The sequence below is a fragment of the Perca flavescens genome, chromosome 7, assembly GCF_004354835.1.
Source record: "Perca flavescens isolate YP-PL-M2 chromosome 7, PFLA_1.0, whole genome shotgun sequence".
NCBI lineage: Eukaryota > Metazoa > Chordata > Actinopteri > Perciformes > Percidae > Perca > Perca flavescens.
Window position 1 is genome coordinate 28,730,329 of NC_041337.1, and position 24,632 is coordinate 28,754,960.

Below are 24,632 nucleotides of genomic sequence, written 5' to 3' on the forward strand. Positions count from 1 at the left end.
GCAACTGTATTTCTCGCTTAAAATGTTTTCAGAAACACGTTTCAGTTACTTATGTTCGTAAAATAAGAGATTGTATATGACTAACGCATGATAATGGCCTGATAACGTAGGACACATCAATAGAGTGTTGTGGTGGTGGTGGTATCAATAGCTAAAATCCAACACTGAACTATAAATCAATTCCTGTGCCAGAGGGACCTGTGGTAGGATCGCTGTTTAACACACAAGTATAAATCCACCTGTGCTTACCCATGTTTGTCTTGTTTCAAACAAAGTGTATGTTCTGTATTCTGTGCACTGTATTGGAACAGGCAGAATTCTTAGAAAATCACAATTAGTTTCTGAAAGTCATATCTTGGTTTGCCCTTGCTCCTCCTCTTTTTCGGTCTTCTTCTTACTCTGTTTCCCTGGTGGATGATTGAACAGAAAAGGGTTTTTGCATCCAATAATGAGATATTGATCCAAGCCTTAAATCTACGTGACCAATGATGTGATCATCAGCGCAGTGGGTGCAAAGGCTGTGAAGGTTTCATAAATGCGTGAAATGTGTCTTTATGACTCTTTAAGGTCACATCTTTGCCTTGCTGCGCTCCACCAACTGTTGATTGATTGGACTGGCAGTCTGGCCAGGCAATGGAGTAGACAGACGTGCTGTTCTCTGCAGCGCTACAAACTGTTATGCTATGAGTGTTCAAATTTTCACAGTACAAAAAGCACCTGGGGGAAAACGCTCTGAACTGAGCTGCGAGGGCCAAATCGTACATCAAGAGATGATCTGTGCTGGGCTCAACATCATATATTTTCCTCTTAAAGAATAATTGTATAGCAGTGAAGCACTTATTGCCCATTTGTTGTAAATTCTACATTACTGTAGCACTTCAGTAAGTTGTAGGAGGTTATTATTACACCGGGAACATACTTCATACATAATGCATTTGTGTTTTGGAAATTGTGTGAAGAATTTGCAAAAACAAACCTATTAAAGGGACAGTAATTATTCCTAGGTATTAACTGCAGTACTACAACAAATATGTTCTTGTATCTCTGACTCAACTGTGCCAAAATTATGGCTTTTCAAATATTAACAGTCTGCAATTACCTGCATTTTTGGACCTCTAACAATCATGTGATTAGTGTTTACAACATAGCCCATTTTAGCATCTATACTTGCTAAGCAGTAAAGCAGAAACTGTTAAGGCTATAAACGAATGCATGATGAGCAGTGGTAGAAGATGTATTCAGATCCTTTACTTAAGTACTAATACCACACTGTAAAAGTCCTGCATTGAAAAGGTTACTTAAGTAAAAGGATGTATCATCAGGATAATGTACTTTAAGTATTAAAAGTAAAAGTACTCAGTTCAGAAAAATCCTCACATTTTAGAAACTGAAAACGATCAAAACTGTTCTGTCAATCAATCGGCTAATCATTTCACTTGTAGGCCTGTATATTGTTGGGTAGTTTAATTTATATTAAATCATTGTATTTTATAAACTACATGTGTTTTGGGTAAAAAAATCTTAATTTGTCAGATTAATGTAGTGGAGTAGAAGTTAAAATATTTCCCTCTGAAATGAAGTGGAGTGGAAAGTGGCATGAAAAGAAAAGACTCAAGTAAAGTACCTCAAGTTTGTACATAAGTACAGTATTTGAGTAATAGTACTCAGTTACATTCCACCTCTGATGATGAGTGATTTTCAAAATCATGTCAGCTGTGCATTAAATAAATTCCCTGCTACATAATTGAAACAATGCAAACACAGCAGTTCTGCCGTGATTGTTGGTTATTTTAGTGTGGTAACACTACAGATGCCAGTTTTACTATTTCACTACCCCCTGAAAGACGATGAGTCGAATAATCTGTTGGTGACCCCTAGGGTTGAGCAGTCGCTTTTTTTTTTCCCCAGTCAGTGTGCATTACATTATATGTAACACCCACAAAGCATGGTAAACTAGACAGGGTCTGTGTATGAAGACGGGTCGGGTTTCCGACATCGCTGCAGACCCCTGATGCACAGACAACAGTCTTCCCCAACCCTCCCCCCAGGGATAGAGGGCGCAGCGAGCATCCACAGCCCTGGGAAGCAGCGAGGTCCAGGCAAGGGGTGCTGTAAAGCTCACAGTCGCAGCTGCGAGCCACCTGCACCCCGAGCCTCTCCAAGCCGACCCAGAGCAGATTACAGCGCATTGTCACGGAGGAAATGCCTGGGAGACGAGGGGATCCTCCCACACCGTAATCTGATTGTCAGATAGTCCATGTTAAAAATTATCATTAAATTCAAATAGAAAAAAATCAGATTCGGGTACAGCCATAGAAGAAATGTAGTAATGCACCATAAAAGGAAAGGAGCAAGAATTGACTGCAAGCTAGGAAACACGGTATGTATGCATCAGCTTTGCAATGTTTTATGTCAAAAGAAAAATGCACTCAACACTTTCACATTAGAGTAGCCTAGGAGTGAGTGCCACAACAGGCATTTCTTACAGTGTATTGCAGCCTTACCTAAGCATGAGATTCATTAGCTGAAGCCCTTCCCCTCTGAGGAAGCGGTCCCGATTGGCTGCCAGCATGAGGCAGGAACACAGAGCATCGAAGAGGTTCTCCATCATCTCCTGCTCCTCGGCTGTGGATGGGTTGTGACGTTTGAACACCTGAGAGGAAGGGAACATTTAGAAAGGACACCCAGGCAGGCATGTGGCTTTTGCATGAGAAGGACATTCTTGAAACACAGCAACAGCTTGTGAAATGGTTTATTAAAAGTAGTTTTGGGAATGTGGGAGATATGAGCTCCTTTAATGATGGGAAGGAATAAGCATAGCAAGACAGAAATATTAGCCAGGTTTATACTATAATTAAGAGAATATAAAAAGCCAACAGCTACTACCAAAATGCTGGCCAATGAAAACTTTAATAGCTAATTTGGTGGGAAACTATTATTTTTTATTTTTAGTGGGTTTAATCATTAGGCTGAAATGGGGTTAAAATTTGGTTTAGGGTTAGACTGGGCTCAATGTGGACCCACAGGTTAGAGCATCATTATGCAGAATAGTGCTCATCTTAAATCTTGGGTCTTTGAGATGCTCATGTTAGAGAAATGACTGAGCTTAAAACGTGGGGTCGATCGCTAGTGTGACGTCATGGGAGCGCTGTAACGGTTTATACTTGTGTGGTGGTCGCGACACCAGTTGCAGTCTTCTCCTGAACAGAGGTGACACTAATGAGGAAAGGCCACCGACTTTGCTATTTCTACGGACTAGAAGAAGAAGACAAAAGGTAAACAACGGCAGAACTGGCAGCAGCATTGATGCCAATGCTTCGATTTGATTCGATGACCTACTTCGTCGGATCAAGCCTTTCATTCGCCATAAAATAACTCATCTTAACCCAGTAAGTTTACAAGAGAGACTTGCAGTCACTCAGAGTCCTGGCATCCGGTTACCCTCAAGCTCGTTCATGCTTCCCGTTTCCGTTTTGCTTTCGCAACCTCTGGTCGTGCACCTAAAATCCTGGCGCGCCAGCGAGATCTACGTCATTTTGACGTCACATTGGCGCGTGCCAACTCGGCTACGGTGACTGTAAAACGGCCCAAATGGCTGGATGGGTAAATAAGAAAGTGATAAAGCAAACTAAAGATAGAGAGTAAAAGCAAAATCTTACAGATAGTTGCTGCAGTAACACATCAATGCCATCCATCTCTCCCAATAATTCTCTCGTATCTGTGGAAAAGAGAAGAAAAATATAGGGGGAGGAAGACTAAGAGATAAAAATGGAGTAACAAGACAACAGGGAGATTAAAATGAGATGGAAAAATAGGGAGCAGAAGGAGGACAGAAAACATTCTGAGAAAAAAAAGTAAGTGGATAGATGAAAGAAAGCAAAAGAGAAAAAGGAGAGGGAGGGAATGACAGTGCTACAAAGACAGACAATAAACATACATTTTATTTATCAATTCTACTTCTTAATGGCCCCAAACGGCAGTGAGAGACACATTTCTTAAATTTAAGAATGTCAACACCCAGAAATCCTGTAATTTGACATCAGGAAGTGGCAGGACGTACACCCATGTTCACCAACAAAACTGTGCGCTTTGCATTTGTTGCTGAAGGCAGAGTGCTCATAACCAACAGTAGCTACAGGCATAATTAATTAGTATGGATGAGATGCTCTTCTTATTCCCAGCAGCGAGTATTTTTACATTATAAAACCCTTCAGAGTGGACGTTTTAAGTCAAATGTTACAGCAGGAAGCGATAATTACATTTAAATTAGCACATCAAGGATTCTCCCAAATTGTCATTTTCTTAATCATGTGATTTGCCTTATTCTCACTTCAAGACACTGCCAGTATTATAATAGGGAACATTATTCATGGGAGCTTGTTTCCTTTGTGAAAGTTTTTTTTTTGTTACATTTTATTTGGATTTGAAGGGCAGGAGGAAAAAGATGAATAAAGGTAGCACTGGTGAAGAGGAGTGTAAAACGTGGTACGACTTCCACTGAATATCAATATGGCTTGTACCATTAATGAGGACCTGATAGCCCTGTGGCTATCTAAGGCTTTACAGGGTTTAAGTGAGGGAGGGAAAGGGTGGAGAAGATAGCATATAAACAAGGAGAGAGAAAGTTAAGAAGTTACACAGGAAGACTAAAAAGGGAGTGGGAGGAAGAGGAATGAAAAAGAGTTAAATGGAAACATGAAAGGTAACTGTAAAATGAAAGTGATGAAGGAAGATGACAGAAAAAAAAGAAGAAGAGGAAGGGACAGGAAGAGCAATGTAAATGAGATACAGTGATGGGAGTGGTACAGTAATAGACAGAGATGGAATGACTACAAAAAGGAAAGAGGTAAGATGGGAAGAACATACAGAGGAACGGCTTAAAGAGAATAAGAATAATCCAAGATGGGTAGAAAAAAAAGTTAAGGATGGAATGACAACGAATAGAGAAAATGAAGAACTAAAGAAAAAGAGAACGAAAAAGTGGATGTCTAACTTCATTTTGAAGCCACAGACCATTCAGTGAGACACACTTACTGTCATTGTTTTGGAGCAGGATAGCCAGGATTTCACTGCAGTACAGCTTGTTAGCATCAAACGGCATCTTTGTCTGAGAGGGAAAGAGACCAAATTCCAATAAGGGCTGCAACTAACGATTATTTTCATAGTCGAGTAATCGGTCGATTATTTTCTTGGATCAAATGTGGATCAGTGTTTCCTAAAGTCTAAGATAATCTCCTCAAATGTCTTGTTTTTTCCAAAACTCAGATATTCAGTTTACTGTCACAGAAGAGAGAAGAAACTAGAAAATATTCACATTTAAGAAGCTGGAATCAGAGAAATCTTTTTTTTTTTTTTTTTTTTTTTTTAACAAAATTATTCAAACTGATTAATCGATTATCAAAATAGTTGGCGATTAATTTAATAGTTGACAACTAATCGATTCACCGTTGCACCTCTAATTCCAATTAGCACTCATGTTGAGAAACCCTTTTCTCCAAAGTCGAGAGTATTAGAAAATCACTTTTTTATTCTACAACAAAATTTGTATTTTTTATTTTATTTTACCATAAGCAGAGATCCTGCCTCGTAAATTGTATTTGGTAGTGGTATACAGCAACAGCAACGTTAAATCTTTAAATCTCTGGATCAAATGGCTCACATGACCGGTTATCTGAACATACATTCCACTGCATGCATACAACATGGTTTCTGCAGGCAAGTCAAATTTAAGATCCTTTTAAGACCTTTATGACTTCAATATACGACCTATATCACGACATAAAACTAGAACAAAATGCAGAGTCACAAAAGTACTTGCAAAGTAAACAAAATTATTAAAATTGAATAAAAGCGACAGAGTAATGATCTGTACATATACAGCAAATTATATTTGGACTAGCGAAAGAAAGAACTACAACACCACAGAATAAATAATAAACATTTCAATGAGCATTAGAGGTAGCATTGCATGAACATAGGCAAATTAAGACCGGTTTTAACTTATTTAAGAACTAGAACACAATACTTTGCGAATTTAAGACTTTTTAAGGCCTAAAATTTTGATTCAGAAATTTTAGACTTTTTTTAGACTTTTTAAGACCCTGCGGAAACCTTGAAACAGGCACATGCTTTTAAAACTAAAACTACTTCAACCTAAATTACCTCAGCTAAAAAATATTGGAACTTTCCAAACACATCATTTCATTGTTCATAATGTGGTTGCTACAGAAATGACTGAGTAAAGGTAGCTATACAGCAATAATCTCCACCTACGTACTGAGCTTAAAATGTGATTTGAAGGATACAGTTCACTAAGTGATACAATTCACAATTCTAAAATTAGTCAAACTGATTGACGTGGAGATCACTCCAAGAGATCATGTAAAGCAAGAAATTACCTAAGCCTGAATGATTTCTATTTACTTGTTTGAGAAGAATCTGACGTAATACCACATGCAATTAGTTGTGGAACAGAATGTTTTAGGCAGTAAAGGTAAAGAAAATATCTAGGGCAGAAACTAACAATTATTTTCTTAATCTTTTAATCTAGGGGATATTTGACATCAGAAAAATGTCCTACTGCCAATGAAATCTCTTGTTTTGTCTGACTGACAATATAATGTTAAGAAAAGAAAAAATGTCTAATTTTCTCATTTATCAGATTAATTTTCTGTCACTCGATTCATTGATTGACAGACTAATCATTGCAGCTCTAAAAATAACTTTATCCAATAATCTGCCACATTCTCACCTTGATTCTCTTGAGCAGCCACTGCATGAGTCCCTGCTGAGCTGCCTCGGTGCACAGGCCTGGTCTGAACTCTGCCATATTTTCTATGATAGCTGCGGAAGATGTAATACATAAAAAAATAAATAAAAAATAAATAAAAAGAAAAGCCTTCACGTTTGGTGTCTGCCCTGCTAAAGTATCCTCAAGCAAGTCACTAGAGACTTACCGGCTCCAGGGACAGCGCTGTTGCCGACACCTTGAATTTCCTGACAGAGATCAAATAAGTTGGGATGCACTAATCTAAAACGGTGGATCGATATTGGTACTGATACGGATCTCCTAAGTGGACAGGTTAACAGGAAGACATGACTAATCCCTATTAAAAACAGTTCCTTACTCAATGTCTGGGAAAGCACTGATAATGGATTAGTATCAGCAAATGCATTCAGTTGAATTATTGGACAGGAAACGTTGGATTTGTGCAAACACACTACTGATTAGGTGTCAGACTAAGACGGCACATGAGTCTCAGGCTGTCACACATGACATCTCAACTTAAACACAGGTGGTTAGGGCATTTTCAGCATGATTGATCCAAAAGGGAAAGTCAAATGACAGGTTGAAGTGACATTTGTAAATTACCCAAAAGCAGACTTATCAGAAGAAAAATACAGTTTAAGGCTCATGCTTTCTTTATGTTGGTGTGCCTGCCTCGGTACATAATACCACTTTGGTGTAGTCTATAATCAATGTTAAATCCACACTTTGAAGGAAAGTGAAATACAAGTCAGCTTTTTATAGAATCATGCGAGTTCTCTCCCAGCTACTTCCACTATTAGAAAGCTGCCTCTGCCACATGATATCTCTATCAGAGCAGACTGTAGCAGAAGGGGACAGATAGAGAGAAAGAGATTATGGGGTGGTGATGAATGGAGGGAGAAGAGGAAAACTAAGGGGAATGGAGGGGAGGCAAATAAAGGGAGAGGAAAAGCAGAAGGGGGGCAAGGGGGTAGGAGGACAAGTCAAAGATGAGGGATGGACAGCTGAGGGAATGAGGGACACAAGGAGTGAGGGAATGAGGGAATATAACAAGAGCACAACAAACATGGTAGAAAGTGTTGGGAGGGAACAAAAAGGACATAAGACAAACAAAATTTCAAAATAGCAACAACTGGAGAGAGGGGCAGCAGATGATAGAGAAATGGAGAAATGGATGGAGAGGGAGGGTGCTGAGGGAGAGAGAGGGAGGGCCTTTATCAGTAATTCAAACAGAGCAGACAGACAGCATCCTGGTGAACAGCAGGCTCAGAGCAGAGAGCAGCCAAGGCAGACAAAAGGCTTATTCAAGCTTGGAGAGCTCCCTTGATAACATAAAACACACACACACAAACTTGAATAGAAGACGCACAGGCACTGCTCCCTCAATATAACCCAAACTCACACACAAAGCCAAATACACACCTCTAAACAGCCCTCCTGACACTCGGCCTCAATTTGGCAAGAAAAAAAAGAAATAAAAAACGCATCTCAGTGGACTCATTCAACACAAAAAGAGCTGAGAGGCAGAAAAGTCTGATTCATGTGAGGCTAAATACAGAGACCATGAGTTCTCAAACTATCTGTTGGCCCATGCAATATCCTCGCCCTCATGTCTACATTTAATGCCACCGACACCGATTTTGACTCTCCATAACTAAGAGTTTATACCTCGGATGACAAAAAACTGTTTTGAAAGTGCTTCCACTTCGCCCAAACATTTAAGCGAGACACTGACGGCTTTCTTTCGCTGTCACTGAAAAAGTCTAGGACACTTGGCAGAAGGGGGACACGCTGTTAAAGCTTAAAGAATACAAATAAAGTTAGTCTACGCCCTAACCCAAGTCAAGCAGGACTTCCTGTCACTGTATTGCATGAAGCTCTAACACTGGCTCATACACACCTTCAAAGCACACCTCCCTCTGGAAGGGCTTGTCATGTTTCAGCACTAAACAACACAGTGGTGATCAATTATTCTTACTCCAAATATTCAAATGCTATTAAGCTGCTATCTTTATCCAAGCCTGTTTTTAGAGTAGAGCATCTGTAGCACCTACAGTGTACAGTGAAATCCCAGATATTTGTCCCACGTTCTAAATATAAATGAAGGCACAAAGCTGTGGACCGACAGCGTCTTCAAGTCTAGTTTTTAGCGGCCATATTACATAGGAACACAGCCATCTTGTTTTGCTGCTGAGATGTATGTACAGTATTGGTAGATTAGTTAATGACATGTGCTCTAACTCTTTTGTTTTGTCTTTAATGTCCTGTCTACAATGGAAATAGGCAATGTGTTGGTTAACATCTGCTGCTTGCCTGCATTTTGGCAAATTTCTGACCAGTTTTTTTTTTTTTTTTTTTTTTTTTAATGAACTGCCAGTTTCCACAGCAGTCTGAAACATTAACTTCTATTTACATAGTTAATTAAACCAGGGGCCCGGTTTAGTGAAAACTCTGAGTTTGTTAACCCTGAAATGAGGGAAACTCTGGGTTTTCCGTTTCAGAAAAGGAGGTAACTTAAACCTGAGAAAGTGGGTTAACTCCAGCCCGTTTCAGAAAGAGAGGTAACTTAACCTCAGAGTCAGTTACTATGGTAAGTGTTAGTGTTTTTCTAATGTGTACATAGAGAATATAATGATATGATTTTGTAACAGATGCTATCTGAGACAAAACGTACAGAACAAAATATTTCCCCATCCAACACACAGAGTGGAGGCTCATTTGTTTTTATTGTAGTTACACTATTAAAAAGTGATGGTTCGGAGTAATTTCACCCTAGGGTCCTTTGCACCATGACCTCGAGCCAAACACCCCCCCAGAAGCTTTTTTCAGCTGGGTCTAACATTGGGAGAGCTGAATAGCTTAGCGCAGGGGCTAATGGACCCACGTTTGTATCTGGTAAATGACCCCACTAATAATGCCCGAAATGATACCAAACGTCTACAGTAGTACATATAGGTTATGTACTCATAAAATGATGGATTGGAAAGTTTGTAAGTACACCAGAAGTTTATGAACACTTGCCTGCTCTCTTCTGCTCTCTGCTGTTGTTGCTGCTGCCGGCAGTAAGACTAGTGCTTAGGGCTGTCTACAAATTACAACACCGAAAAGAGATGCAACAAAAATATTTTTTAATTTAACTTTTTTTTTTTAACTAAGTGCTGTAGTATAACTAGCAGGAGACAAGTAATAACTGAGGTAAGTTTGGAGACATTACTTTATTTAATCATTAAATTAATAAATATTTTTGTTGTATTTTCGGTGTAGTAATTTGTAGACGGCCCTAAGCACTCGTCTAACTGCAGGCAGCAGCAGAGAGCAGAAGAGAGCAGGCAAGTGTTTATAAACTTCTGGTGTACTTACCAACTTTCCAATCCATTGTTTTATGAGTACATAACCTATTTGTACTAGTGTAGAAGTTTGGTATAATTTCGGGCATTATTAGTGGGGTCATTTACGAGATACAAACGTGGGTCCATTAGCCCCTGCGCTAATAAGCTATTCAGCTGATAACGCTACTCTACGCTAACTCTCCCAATGTTAGACCCAGGTGAAAAAAGCTTCTGGAGGGGCGTTTGGCTCGAGGTCATGGTGCAAAGGACCCTATGGTGAAATTACTCCAAACCACCACTTTAAACTAGGCAGGGTTTTCATATGGCTTTTATATAGAAAGATCTATAATTAAACTCCACCTTTTCCACATTTATTTAAAGATTCATTTCAAACATCTATATGAGGTTCAATAAATTGGAAACAAACATTATCATCATCTATCTATCTATATTATATATACAGTATATATATAAATAAAAAATAGAGTTGTGTGAAAAGTTGTTTTTACAATTCATGTTTATAAATCAGCTTACGGGCAAGTTAAGTTAATAAGCTAATTTAGTGATTGTAAAAAATGTCAGTGATGTTAACATCGTGCTGAAAAGTTAAGGGACAGGGATTTTGTGAACCATTTTTCACCATAGCTAATAAGCTATAAGCTACTGCACAAAGCAGTTAGAAACATGGGTAAATGCGCCAAAGATCATCTTTTTTAATCCAATCTCTGTGGTGGATGTGGTGGTGTCAGGCTATATGACCTTCTCAAAAATGTGAATGTGTTCCCAACTTTGAGAAATGTATAGAAGGCTGTGTGAACTGATCATGAACCAAGACTTTTGACTTCTGCTTACTATAGCCGACGACAGCGACCAGAACACAAGAGAGAAACTGGAAACGAAATCAACGTAAAAATGGGTGGGCGCGATAAGATCAATACAAACCGGTGGGTTGACCTGGGAGGGACTGTGCATAATACAGTTGTCAATACCAAACTGTGATATTATTGTTGATTTGTACTTGTGTTCTTTGATGGCCAACACAGAACAGACGCAGAACTACTGTGATGCTTTTTTTCTACACTGACTAACTTCATATACTTTTCAACCCTGCAATGAATGTAAAATATGAGAACAGGACAGCAACAGTCTCCATATTTCATTCCTGGCACCTGCTTTGTTGGTCAGTTTAACTGGTGTAGGATTCAGTTAAAAACACAATGAATGTTTGAACACAGTATGCCAAGTTTTCAGCTGGTTGATTCAGTATAGGGTAAAAAAAATAAAAAATTAAGCTCACATTTACGAAAGGCCAATAACTGAAAATGTACTGCATATAGGCTAAAATACCTTTGGTTGCAGCTCAGTCCAGCCAACAAAACTGGTTACATGATTACAATATATAACTACTTCACTTACAAAGACATGATATGACATTATGGAGTGTTGCTTTTATTATGTCTATTATGAGTCCAGTATATGGCAATGAGTTTTTGGGGGATGAAATAATAAACTCAATCAACATTAACTAAAATACAATATCTGTTTATGTTGATGGCAGTTTGCTTCAGAACAAACAGCTACATTTGTCAAGGCCTTGGTGTACATCTCCTTACCCAGTGTGTTATAGATGCCATCAGCCTCCTCCTTCACCTGTTCATCCAGCCGCTCCATATTCTGCACCAGCAAGGCCACCACCTGACCCTCCAACTACACACACAGAAAGATCAAGTTCAGGGTTCTGACACATTTTTACCACACCCAGAGGCAAATCCAAGTTCATCAAGGATGAAACACTTCATTCCTCTACATAATTATTACATAATTACATACTACATACATTATTATTATTATCATTTTAAAAGAAGAACAGAATACTTTTCAATTCTCTCCACTTTCAACGTTTTCCAATGTGTTGGAAGTATGTCAACTGAATACTTATCTTCATATTTTGCAACATTATGTGATGATTGAGAAGAAAACTGACGAGCTCATTTCACAAAGAGAAAATAATGCAGAGGCGGGGATGGCAAAGTGAATGTTCACTTTTAAGCCTCAGTCTTGGCAGAAGAAACTTGGTTCCTGACTGAGCATCTCCGAACATGTCCAAGTGTTATCAGTCAAGTCAAGAGTGGAGACTCATAGCCAAACAGAGCTTTCGGGGTGCCCTCTGGCTGAATAAAAGTACTATTACAGATGGAAGAAGACGACCGTTGACACAGATTTATGAGCCACAAGAGACCGTTGTGGATCATTTTGATTCATCTTATCAAGGATAACACCTGGCCTTCTGGCAACAAGGACAGAGGAGCTGGAGCTTACAGCAAAGAGGAGAGAGAAATGGATTCAACCGAGCCCTGCTGCCCTGAAACCGTTTCCCTTGGAAGCAGCTGTAAAGAAGAGTGTGGTGGCGCTCCATTGCACGGTAAATGGAATGCATTTATATAATGCCTTTATCCTGGGAGCGCTGCGGAGCCACCTGAGCTACTGTCTCACCCACTATCACATCACAGGCAAATTCACACACACACACACACACACCTGTCAGGGGGATTTGACATTCATCCAATTGTCCCTACAATTGTTCCTGTCAGATACTAACCAGCCAACTAGTTAACAAAAAGAAAAAAAACTCATGATGCGCTCAGAAAGATGTGTTCTTAAGCCATTATTCCATCTTTTCAGTAGAAAATGACATTATATTATTTCAACTAACAACATATTATACTGAAATGGAAAGGCAAATCTAATTATGTGCAATGTTATTGCCATTACAATGTCAGATGGTCTATTGAGCTAGCTACATGCACATTTAGGTTAAACAATCCAACAATAGAGCTGTGTATGGATGTGTTTTTGGAACTGGTGACAAATAAAGGAGTGCTGTGGTTTGGAGCAAGCAACTGCCTACACAGCAATACACTACGCCTCCTCTTTGCGGTGTCGTTCAGTCCAGGTCATGAGTGCTAAACTAAAAGGCTGACATTTTCTTAGCTTTGACAACGCTCTGCCCTGTCTTAAAAGAAGCCAGCAATGGAATACTGGTTATTGGTTGTGGTTAATGGTTAAATAATGTGTCACATAACATACAAATCAGTATATTTGTAATTCATATATCACTGTGTGCCTCACTGTAATGTCTCTTTCACTTCACTACTGAATGAAAGAGTAAAATATGTAATTAGACAGCTCAAAGACCCTTGAAACATCGGGTATAACGGGTCATTCATTGTAGCGAGAAACAACTGCCCTGATTAATGCCACTGGGATGTAGCCTGGCTCAAAACTTTCCACGTTCAAGCCAACAGATTCTTTGATGAAGTGTCATAGTGACGGCCACGAAAGGAGCCGCTGCACACAGTTCTGCCCTCCATTATAGGAATATCAGCACATTATTGTAGTTTGACCTTTGTCTGTGTCCCTCTAAATGTCAGCACACATAATGGCGTATCAAAAATCCTCCCTGGTTCATAGACAGCACGAGGGTGCTAAAAGTACAAAAAAAAAGAGACGGATAGAGAAGATGTCAAACATAGAGCTGATGCAGACATAGCTGGGGCGGGGGGTGGGGGGCAAAAGATAGATAACTAAAAAGTGTTGCCCTAACTATATGGTTGACATTACGCTTTGTTTTCTCCCTTTGACCACGTTCTTGTCACTTTGTAAAATCTCAAATCTATTTCACAGCCACAACAACTCACACTGGTATATAGCTTAAAAAAAAAAAAAAAAAAAAAGAGTGGCAAAGATACATTAATCAGAATTTAACCATGACAGAAAGCACAAAGTTAGTTAAGTTACAGTAGGTTCCAAAAGTTTAACGATTTGTTTTTTTAATTAACATAGTTCTCCATTTAACAATCTGTTAGGGATCTCTTCAGCAGATGGAAAACAATGATTATATAACATCAATCAATATATCAAAAACAGACAGACACAGGCCTTGATTGATTAATACCGTTAATCAATCCCTTCTGTCTGGTTTGGATGCCAGAGCCCAGAAACTTTAGTATTGACTACACAAATAGCTGCCTCATCAATACCATCAAAGAATTATGTAAATCCTGAACTCACCAGAGCATCTATGAGTACCTCAGCCCCCTCCTCGCTCTCTTGGAGTGTGTCGATATCTGTCAGCTCCTGCAGCAGGTCCACCACTGCTATGGCAACATGTGATTCAGGCTAAGGACAATAAGCTTGAGTTGGAAGAGTATTCCCCTGGCTTTCCATTAAAATGGACAGTTTTAAAAAAGGATACAAAAAAAAAAAAAAAAAATTGCTGGCAAAGATGGCAATTATATAGTTTGGGTGCGGCACCTGAGCAGTAATAATTGTAGTTTGTCCCCAATGGACTTTTTTAGCAAGTTTAGTCTTTAAGCTTTTTGAGTGATATTTATTTATCATCTGCTCTAGCTTTTCCAATGTTTTAGACACAGATATGGTGATAATATCTGTCCAAAATGTTGTGAAAAAGAGACGCAAAACTACCACAAAAAGGGACACAAACCGACTATAAAGAGAAGCCATATGACCACAGAGACAAAAAATGACCCTACAGGAAACACAAATGACCAAAAAGAGACACAACACGACTACAAAGAGACGCAAAAACCCACAAAAAGACAAAATCCCCCAAAGAGACACAAAATATATGGGGAAATTGCATTTTTTTTTTTTTTTTTTTGAAAAATTTTAACATTTTCTTGAGGAAGGACGCCTAAATCCCCCGCCAAATATGCACACCTAAGTCTTCCACAAAGCTTGGGAAAACACTGTACGCTATTTCAGGTTTTGGCTGCACCGGCACTACTTTGTAGTCATTGTTGGTCTCTAATGGGATTTGTTGACAAGAAAAAAAAAACAGAATATCACCAAACCTATTCTTTGAAGACCAATGTGTAATACCAAACTCTATATGAATTGATAAAAATTGACAGACTGTCTGAATCCATCCATAACTGAAAGGATATCTGTGTTTTCATGACTGAGGAGGCCCAGCAGCGAGTGGACGGAATTAAGCTCCACCAGCAGGTGGTAGAGGTCTGGCATTGTGGCGATCACGTGCATTTCCTGGATGATGTCATTCAGATCCAGCTCTGACTCCATGAACCTGGTTTAAGGAGCAAGACATCTTGGTTAGCATTTCAGGATTCTATGTTACCATTCATCTTAAACCATTAGGTGCAGTAGAGCTATTTGGTTATTATTTAATTTTGGTGATAGAAAGACACTAGGGCTGCAACTATTATAACGATTATTTTGGTAGTCGACTAATCTGTTGATTTTTTTTTTCCGATTAGTCAACAATTATTTTTTTCACGCCCTCGATACTCTGCTTCCTTTGGGCGGGGCTTCTCTACCGGGCTCCAGTGCATGTTTTACCTCACATACTCAAGTCTGTACACTGTAGAAAATGTTCTAACTAGTTCCAGATAAATATAATAAGAATGTAAATAGTTTCCATAAGAGACTTGGGGCACTATTTTAACGATCTGAAACGCAAGTATCAAACGCCAAACACAAGTAGATTTGTGGGCAGCTCTCAGGCGCTGTTGCTATTATACCGGCGGGATAAATGACTCTTGCGCCCGACGCAAATCTTAAGTGGGTTGGTCTGAAGTAGTTACACTACTCATAGGTGTGGTTTGGGCGTAATGTGCAATAAACCAATCAAAGCGTCTAACATTAGACCGAGATTACCTCACTATAGACGATGCAGCTCTTCTGTCTCTCTTCTCCCGTGCTGCTGCTGCTGGGGCATTTGGGTTAAGTGGCATCGGCACATGCAGTTCAACATCACATCTCCTTAAGTCCTCTAATATTTCCTCATTTATGTCATCAACACATCCATGATTCATGGGAATGTTGTGTAAAACAAGGTCATATATTTCCTTGTATTTATGTATGGTTTGCAAAAATGGGAACTGCTGGGTCCGTGAGATGAGAGAAGCAAAGTGTGTTCGCGGTGTGCACACTCTACATTTCGGCCAAGCATGCGCCCCTAAAATAGCATCTGAATAACACGCCACTGACTTTAGACTAGCGTCACTGACTTTAGACCAGGTTTTTCCTGGTCAGTGGCGGAATTGTTTTCTGAAACTGCACCAGGGAACGTTTGCGCCGGAAAACGCCTCCTCTTTTTGCTGAACTGCCCCCGGGAGCGCAAATACATTCCCTAATTTACCGACATGAGTCTGTGGAGGGAAAAGTCCGCTGGGCGTTGGGTGCAAAATAAGAATAATACCTGCGTCGGTGTACAAGGTCAATTGCGCTGGGTGCAAGATAGGGCCCCAAGTGTGTTTTGGTGTATGCTTATTGCATTGTGTGCTGTCGTAGAGACGGTGGTTCCCCAAACAAAGGAAACTGACGAACAGATGGTTTAGCTTAAGCGGTAAATATAAGATAGTTAGGGTCACAGTGGCCTCGAGCAAAGTACATTGAGTAATAGTAAGTGAAACAGGAGCAGAATGTACCGCTTCGTGTGAGAGCAAATGAGGACAAGACACAGCACAGTGGCCTCGACCCTGGCGTGTTGTGTGAAGATAACACTCCCTGTGCTGGAGAAAAGAGGTGGCCCAAGAAAGAAAGTGCAAGAGATGAGGCGAAGTATAGATGGGGGCTCACAAGGTCTGACAGTCTAGAAATACGTGGACCGGCTCTGGCTTTTTGTCTGGAAACTTAAGTCTCTGCGTGCTTTGTGATCCCACAGATCTTTGTATTGAAACTATGATGCTTGACTGATTAAACAAATGTATTTGAGTTTATCTTATCGTCTTATTTGGCTCTTGCTTAGGATCAATGTAATTCAAATTTAACGAATGCGCGGGGATATATAGGTCTTTTATTTGGAGTCAGACACATTGTCCCAAAAGGGGGGACACAGAGGAGGTAAACCCCCAACAACACCTGTGAATGTCACCTACTTGTCCTGTCTCTGCCTTAACATAACTTCAGCTCCCATAGCAAAAATGAATTTTTTTAGTTTACACTGAAATAGCAATATCTATGTAATTACACTTCCATGGAAAGGGGGTATCTAACTATCTAACAGCCAGTGTGGGAAATATTGAGTGATGCGGGAGCCAGATACAGATGAGCTCACGACACTCACACAAGCACTATTTGTTTTTACAAGGTAAGATTTATATATTTAGCAGTCTATATGGATTTCTTTTTTCAAAGAAGCGGTCTCCTCTCTTCGTGTCTCAAACGTAACCTCTCACGCCCAAGTGTGGGAGCAGTAGCGCAGTGTGTGGCAAATGTGGCGGCTGATTTTGTGACGAGACCTAATACACTGCCAAGGTCTATCAACATAGCTTCGCTGACCGGAAGTGCAGGCAAGCAGGGCTAAGACCGTAAACAAAGAGAGGAGGGCTAACATTAAAATAAAAATGTAAAAGTTTGCAGGTCGCACAAGTGCGAGTAGTTTTAAAAATTACTCTGTTTACACTGTTTGGTCGCAGTCTGGAGCCCTGCCCCTTAAAAACATTTATGGAACGACACGTGAATGAAATTATGCAACCACAAATTTTTATAAATCAACGCCGTTGATTATGTCAACTAATCGTTGCAGCCCTGTAAGACACACAGAATAAATTTACCAGAAATGTGTTTAAGCGTTTGAGAAAAACTGTAATAAACGTTGGTAAGCCCATATTTAAAGTTGGCTTAATTCACATACAGTAGGTCCTTTATTAGCATGAGTTATAATGAAATCCTCAGCAAAACAGCAAAATGTTGTGAACTGTCAGTGATGGTCTTACTTCTCTGGGTTGTCCGGAAACTTAATCCTTAGTTCCTGATTTTTGTACGACCTTTTCTCAAAGGTTAGGATCATTTTCTTCACTGAACTCTCATCCACTGGCTCTGCCTGTTTGATTAAGGAGAAGGAGAGAGAAGAGAGGAAACATTTATGGGAAGGGGGAGAGAAAGAAAGAAAAGGCTTTAATTGAGGCAACTGCAGCAATAAAGAGACACCAGGGTCACCCTAATTATGCTGGTAGAGCGGAATAGCCAGACGTTTCCTACAATCAGGGTGAATCTGAGAGGTTTTCACTGGAAAGGGAATGTGTTTGACCTGCTGATGGGCTTAAAAGCCTGTAAAGTGTTGGGACAGATAATGACAGGTTAGGAAGTTACAACCGTCTGACATTATGGAAAAGTGCAGCACTTTGCTACTCTTGACACAGTGAATACTTGAAAAGGCTGCAATCTCGGATAAAGAGAACATGATAATAAATGGTATTCTAATTCTAAATGGTATAAATAATATGGCAAACACTGGTACTGACAACAGGTTATTTTTCCCCTTGAAACAACCACAGTGGAACTTTCCTGGTACAGACATTTGTCATCAATCTTCCGTGACGTTTTCACTATCACACAAGAAAACAGACGAAAGGTATTTATGTTAGGGGTGGGAATCACCAGAGGCCTCACGTTATGCCACGATACGATATTATTGTGATTTTAAGCATAGTGCAATATTCGGCAATTTTTTTCTTTGTCAACATCTGTTTTATCTAAAAATATAAATTTCTCTGTTTGTTCATCTCACTTCAATTATATTGTTGCAAAATGGGATTGTCAAGCAGACAAACTGACCAACACATATATAATAATAGATCGATACTTGGCGTCTGTGTATCGATGCAATACTGCCACGGGAGATATCACCATACTATGCTGTATTGATTTTTTCCCCTACCCAGGTCTCCAGACTGCGACCAAATTGTCGCATATTGCGACCAAAATTTGAGAGTGTGCGACTGAATTTTACATCCAGTCGCACATGTGCGACCAGTAAATTTGCCCCCTTTTTTTACATGTTAAACGCTGAAATTTCGGTACCTGAGAGCGCGTAAGCGCAAGCTTATGTCCTCTGAAAATTGACAGAGAGCAGAGCTCTGACACAAACACACACAATCGCACACACGCAGAGCTGCAGACGATGCAAACTACGTCGCCGCTGCAGTTTTGTTGAAGTCACAGTGAGTCACGGAAGTGGCGATAAAGTGGTTTGAGGTGTGGTTACAGTTTTTCATAACTTCACACAGACAGCGTTTGCTGCGATATGATGATATTAATAGAGAGCCGAAGTCACACCCTTCTACTTCCGGTCCATAGGACCTTAATTCGGAAAAAATATGAACGAGAGTCAATGGAGAGATAATAATTATTTTTTGATCCCTTTTGAATTGAGCCATGGATTACAAATATGATGTTCGTCAATTTAAAACATTATTTTTTCAACCGAAGAAAGTCTGAAACTTTGAAAATCTGAGACTTTTTTCAGTTGAAAAATTTTCTTTTAAATTGACAAACATCATATTTGTAATCCATTGCTCAATTCAAACGGGATCAAAAAATAATTTGCTTCTCCCCACTACCGTTCATATTTTTCCCGAGTTAAGGTCCCATGAGGTCCACCGGAAGGGGCGTGACTTCGGCTCTCTATGGCGAGCCTAAAGCGGTTGCGGTGCTGATGACGTTAGACTTCCTCTGAGACGAGCAGGTACAACAGTGGTTTCTATGCCCTGGTGACTGACTGACAGGCTGTGGTTGTAAGGCAAGGCAACTTTATTTCTACAGCACCTTTCAGCAACAAGGCAATTCAAAGTGCTTTACATGAAAAATTGAAGAACAATTAAAAACGGTCATGATGAAAATAATATACAAATACAATTTTAAAAAAATATTTTTTTGACTGTCATGACAGCGATGGGGCTGTCAGTTTACCTTCTATGTTGCATCTTCAAAACTGACACTGAATTTGAAACAGCACATTGTAATTTCTCAATCTATTATCAAAGTATTTATTAGTAATACAGTGGAAATTAGTAGAAATGTGAATATTTGGTTAGCATGTTGATTTACGGTGTGTGCCCCTACATTTTCTGGTTGTGCCCCTAAAATTTTCAGTTGGGGGCCACTGTGCTCCTGGTCAAAAAAGTTAGTCTGGAGCCCTGCCTGTTACATTTTTTTTTGGTCCTTCAAAATGTAAACACTAATTAGCTGAAATGAGGCTGGAGAGACGCTGGAGAATAACATAACTATTTGCTTTTATTAGTATTTGTGGTAGTCATGTCTGAAAAGCCCTGCATTAGATAATAAAATAAAGTTCTATGGCATTCATTCTCTGTATGTTTATGTTTTAATGTTTCATAAAGGGTTTAACCTGAGCCAGGCCATACAACTATGATAGCAAAACACACTGGTATTGGATTGGTACTCGTTATTGGCCGATACAAGAGTTGAGGTATCCAAATTGGTATTGGGAAGGAAAAAAATAGTATCGGAACATCTCCATTGCGAACATATTCCTACATCATGGTGCGGGCGAGTAGCCCAGTGCTGCATTAGATATGGTGAGATTTCCTTACTAATGAATTTGAAATTTTGGACAATGTCAACAACATCCACAATGACACAATATCAACAACACCTGCAGAGGCATAATAAAAGTGGTTATAATAGTATAACTGCTATTTATAAGTGACAGCAATAAGTGTCTTGCTGAGACATAATCTGAGTGAAAATAATGTCAATAGCGTGTGCGCATGTTCATTTTTTGTGAGTTGACAGCAACAAGTAATTCCTGTAACAAATTGTGCTGCTCTTCAATGATAAAAAACAGCGTTGTTTACAACTATGAATAAGAGAGGAAGACATTTGCAAATAAAGGCTTGATATATTATTATTTAAAAAAAAAAAACATACGTAACAATACTGTAATAAGTATATACATAATTTTAACCAACCTCAGGTTCTTCTTCATCCTGGTCCATCAGTTTCTCCAGGATCTTTTTCTTGTCCAACGCCAGCTCCTCAGTCTCCCTCATGTCACCCCCTCCTTCCAGACCTACTCCTGCTTCCCGGTATCTGGCCAACTCCCTGGCATTTAGCCCTTTCTGCTGCTTCCCTCCTCCTCTGGAGTCCTCATCTCTGCCCGCTGCCCCTCCATCCTCCTCCCTGGGACGCTTTGCTCCTCTATCAGGCTGCGAGAAGAAAGGAGATGGTGAAATGAAATGATTGTACGCAGGAATTTGGTCTGTTTGGAAAAGTATATAATTTATATAGGAGGGATGTTGTGAGGTCTTGAAATTACTAAGGTGTAGCTCATGTAAAATGATGTGAAATTTAAAAGTAGACCGGTATTCTGCCTAACAATTATAAATGTAATGTAATCTATATTATTTTAAATGTTCAACCATTGTATTCTAGGATGCCTATTGACAACAACAGGCCGGGGACTAGCTAAAGTTGCTCCTTTTACTGTACCGTTAATTAAAGGGGGACTGTCCACGACATTATAAACTAATAAACTAAACATGTCATGCAGAATTGATTCGAGAGAAGTAATAAGATGCATCGTTATATCTCACAAGTATCTCCATGAACCTGACAAGACAGAACATGGCAAACACGAAGGAAACTGCATCCGGACCTTTTCAATGAATCATTTGATGTGAAGTGTACGTACGTCTATTAACTAGCTATGTTAATAAACAAAACTGCATCAATTACGAGATTGGTTTTTGGCACACACACACGTAACCGAACTGACCCCCCAGACAGTGTACAAATGCATAACGTTACGTGTTTGACTTATGATTCTGTATGTAAACCTAGTTTAGGCAATTATAGCTAGCACTAGTGTAACTTAGTGCCGTAGCCTCTCTATTCATGATTTGCTGCCAGACAACTTAGCTAGCAAACTGTCCAGCTAGCACGCTAACTGCTAACGTTATTTATCGATAAACGAAAAACTAGAGCTACTTTGGTCGCGTGCCATGCAGCGCTACACAAAGGTAACTTTATGCAATTCACCGGCGGTTAACTAACTGACGTATACAGACACAACAAAGTAAATAACGAGACTAACTAAAGCCCGCTAACAGCCACCAGTTACGTTAACTGCTAGCAATGCTATAACAAGCAGACCAACAATAAGACAAGTTAAAGTTCTCCAACATCATCGGTGAGCGGAATAAGATGTTTAACGTTACCTGATAGTTTAGGAGCTCTCCAACATCCATGTCTCCGGGTTAAAAACCTAAACGTGAGAAGGTTTTGCTCAAGCTTAGGAAGTAAATCAGAGAGTACACTAGAGCAGCTTACGATATAGAAAACAACAAGATTTCCACCATGCACATGCTTGCCGTAAACCAGTTAGGTTCCCTGTCGTCGCAAGATACTGCCGTAAATTTTTGATCACAATTTATAAACCATTAACTTATTTTTGTAAAGCTAGAAAAAAAATAAACATCAAGTGATCCACCTAATAACGATTTCATCTTTTCATCATTTACATTTTAATAAAAATTTTACAACATATGCACAGAGGTGCTTCAGCAAGATTTCAAATCAGAAATGTACTTATCCTGAAATATGTGTAGGTAAGTAGCCTAAGTAGCCTAAGTAAGTAAATAAAGTGACCATAAAACAGAAGAAAAAAAACAAGACCTAAAAACACACAAACATATTTGTGAACAAATAACAATAGTTAATTTGGGCTTTCTTTCTAGTGAGGCAGACTGGATTCAGATTTTCCAGACAGTCCAATTGTGCCTCAGAGGATACCAGCTGTCACAACTCAAATCTTGGTCTGTGACACAAGGACAACAACAAAGCTCACATTTGCATTTGTTTACAATAGTAATTCAATGTTATACCAACCAGTCAGTGGGTCAAGTCACCATAGCAGGTAAAACAGATGTGCACAGATGTATATCATGCAGGCAGGGGAGAAAAGGGTCCTCATATGTTAAAGGGATTCATACTATTTTCTGACAAACATGTATATTCACAAGTGTACTGTCTGAAGGGCTGTTCATACTTGTAGGCCTAAGGGTTAGTACAAGGGAAATTTAATAAATGTAGGCTGCAATATAATACAAATACAGCTGTGTAATAAATATTTCTTTTGTGAAGTTTAGAATGTTCAGATTTTGTTGATACTGTGTCAGAAAAGTGTTTATTAAATACTTTTGTGAGGCCGTTGTTGGATTATTGTGTTGATCTGCATTATACAGTACAATACAGGTGTATAATGTTGTGTCCAATCTCTGTATTGGTTAACACTTTCAGAATCATACTTTTTAATGTGTCTGCAGTTTAAATAAATTAGATTCACACAGCATGTTGTGCTCAAAGTAATACAACCTGACAAAAAAAATTATGTTTTTCCTGCAACAAAATCAGCTAATTCACCAATCCTGAAACAAACCCCCTTAGTGATACAATTAAAATTAGACCTCGTACATAAAATCCTGGTCTTAAGCGCTCAATTTTGCTGTATTCATTTCAGGAGAGCTTTATGTGCCAAACTGTCTTATTGTTCCAGACAGGCAGAAAATCACCTTTTCAATGAGCATCATTGGGAAATGTATGAGTGGTGCATGGTGTAGAAGCCTCCATTGCCACTCCAGTCTCTGGCCAGTGATCTGTGACAGTAGAGCAATAGAAACACCATTTAAAAGGAAGGCCACTGCCAAACAGTCAAGCTTGACATCCCAGAAAACACAAGGGGAAAAAAAACACTTGATCAAAGGAAAGAGAGACAAACGGAGTGGAATGGATAAAAGGGAGCAAGAGGGGTAAAACAAAAAATGTATATGGAATTCATAGACAGGGAGGCAGCTTCAGATGAAGCCTTGATTGGGCAAACTGGAGAGAGCTGTTTTTTATAACTTAATTTGGATTAAAAATAATAACTTTGTCTAATCATGTCTTTTTTGTTAAGAAGTATAAAAGAGCAACTGAAACAAAACTAGTTAAATGGATTGAGTGGATTGTGGTTGTTAAGGAGAAATATGTAACATGTTTACTGTATTAAATCATAAAATGACCATGATATGTTTTAAGAGTTTTTTTTCCCCAATATGTTTATTGTCATTTTCATAGAACAACCCAACAGTAAAACATACAGTAACAATACAATTTAAGACTACACATATTCACATTACCCAGACACACATACTCACACACACATACCCTCATCACCTTGCACCAATCTAAAGTAAAATATAAATAAAATAAAATAAATATTTTCCATCATCATCTACATTTTTCTTTCAGTTAGAGCCCACCTTTCCATCTTTAATTATATTCATATGGTTCCCAAAGTTTAACAAAGTCTTTCCGCTTGCCCAATGTACGTCTTTCCAGACCAATACATTGCGATAGTTCCTTTATCCACATCCGTAGTGATGGTGTCTTAAGATATTAAGGAAACATGCTTATACTTATTTCTCAGACAACAATGCTAAAGTCAATGTGTTCTCCTTTGAAATTTCCATTCCGGCCTGAGACATCAGTTTTTGTTTTTGGTCAGTCCACTACCCATTTTGCCACCCCAGCCGGGTTGCCAGATATGAAACACAAACCCAGCGGCTGCAGCCATGGATGCAGCAACCAAACGAACTGGATCAACAGAGATAGATTCTACATGACCTAAATAAACCTCAGCATCTTTCTAAACATGGGTATACATAGTAGACGGACACACAAAGTATTGTATATTTTGATATAAACAT

General features: G+C 39.2%; 1 protein-coding gene across 1 annotated transcript in view; it reads right to left on the bottom strand.

Moving 5' to 3' along the window:
- Positions 1–22,275, bottom strand: part of ctnnbl1 (catenin, beta like 1) — a 60,845-nt gene extending 38,570 nt beyond the window's left edge. The window contains exons 1-10 of the mRNA XM_028583021.1: positions 22,104–22,275; positions 20,856–21,092; positions 17,859–17,965; positions 15,066–15,205; positions 14,170–14,267; positions 11,712–11,805; positions 6,752–6,843; positions 5,035–5,107; positions 3,660–3,718; positions 2,505–2,653 (exon numbers count right to left, since the gene is read on the bottom strand). Of these exons, the coding sequence (XP_028438822.1) occupies positions 2,505–2,653; positions 3,660–3,718; positions 5,035–5,107; positions 6,752–6,843; positions 11,712–11,805; positions 14,170–14,267; positions 15,066–15,205; positions 17,859–17,965; positions 20,856–21,092; positions 22,104–22,133 (1,079 nt within the window). The 5' untranslated portion in view covers positions 22,134–22,275. The remainder of the gene's footprint in view (positions 1–2,504; positions 2,654–3,659; positions 3,719–5,034; positions 5,108–6,751; positions 6,844–11,711; positions 11,806–14,169; positions 14,268–15,065; positions 15,206–17,858; positions 17,966–20,855; positions 21,093–22,103) is intronic.
- Between the last annotated feature and the right edge of the window lie 2,357 nt (positions 22,276–24,632).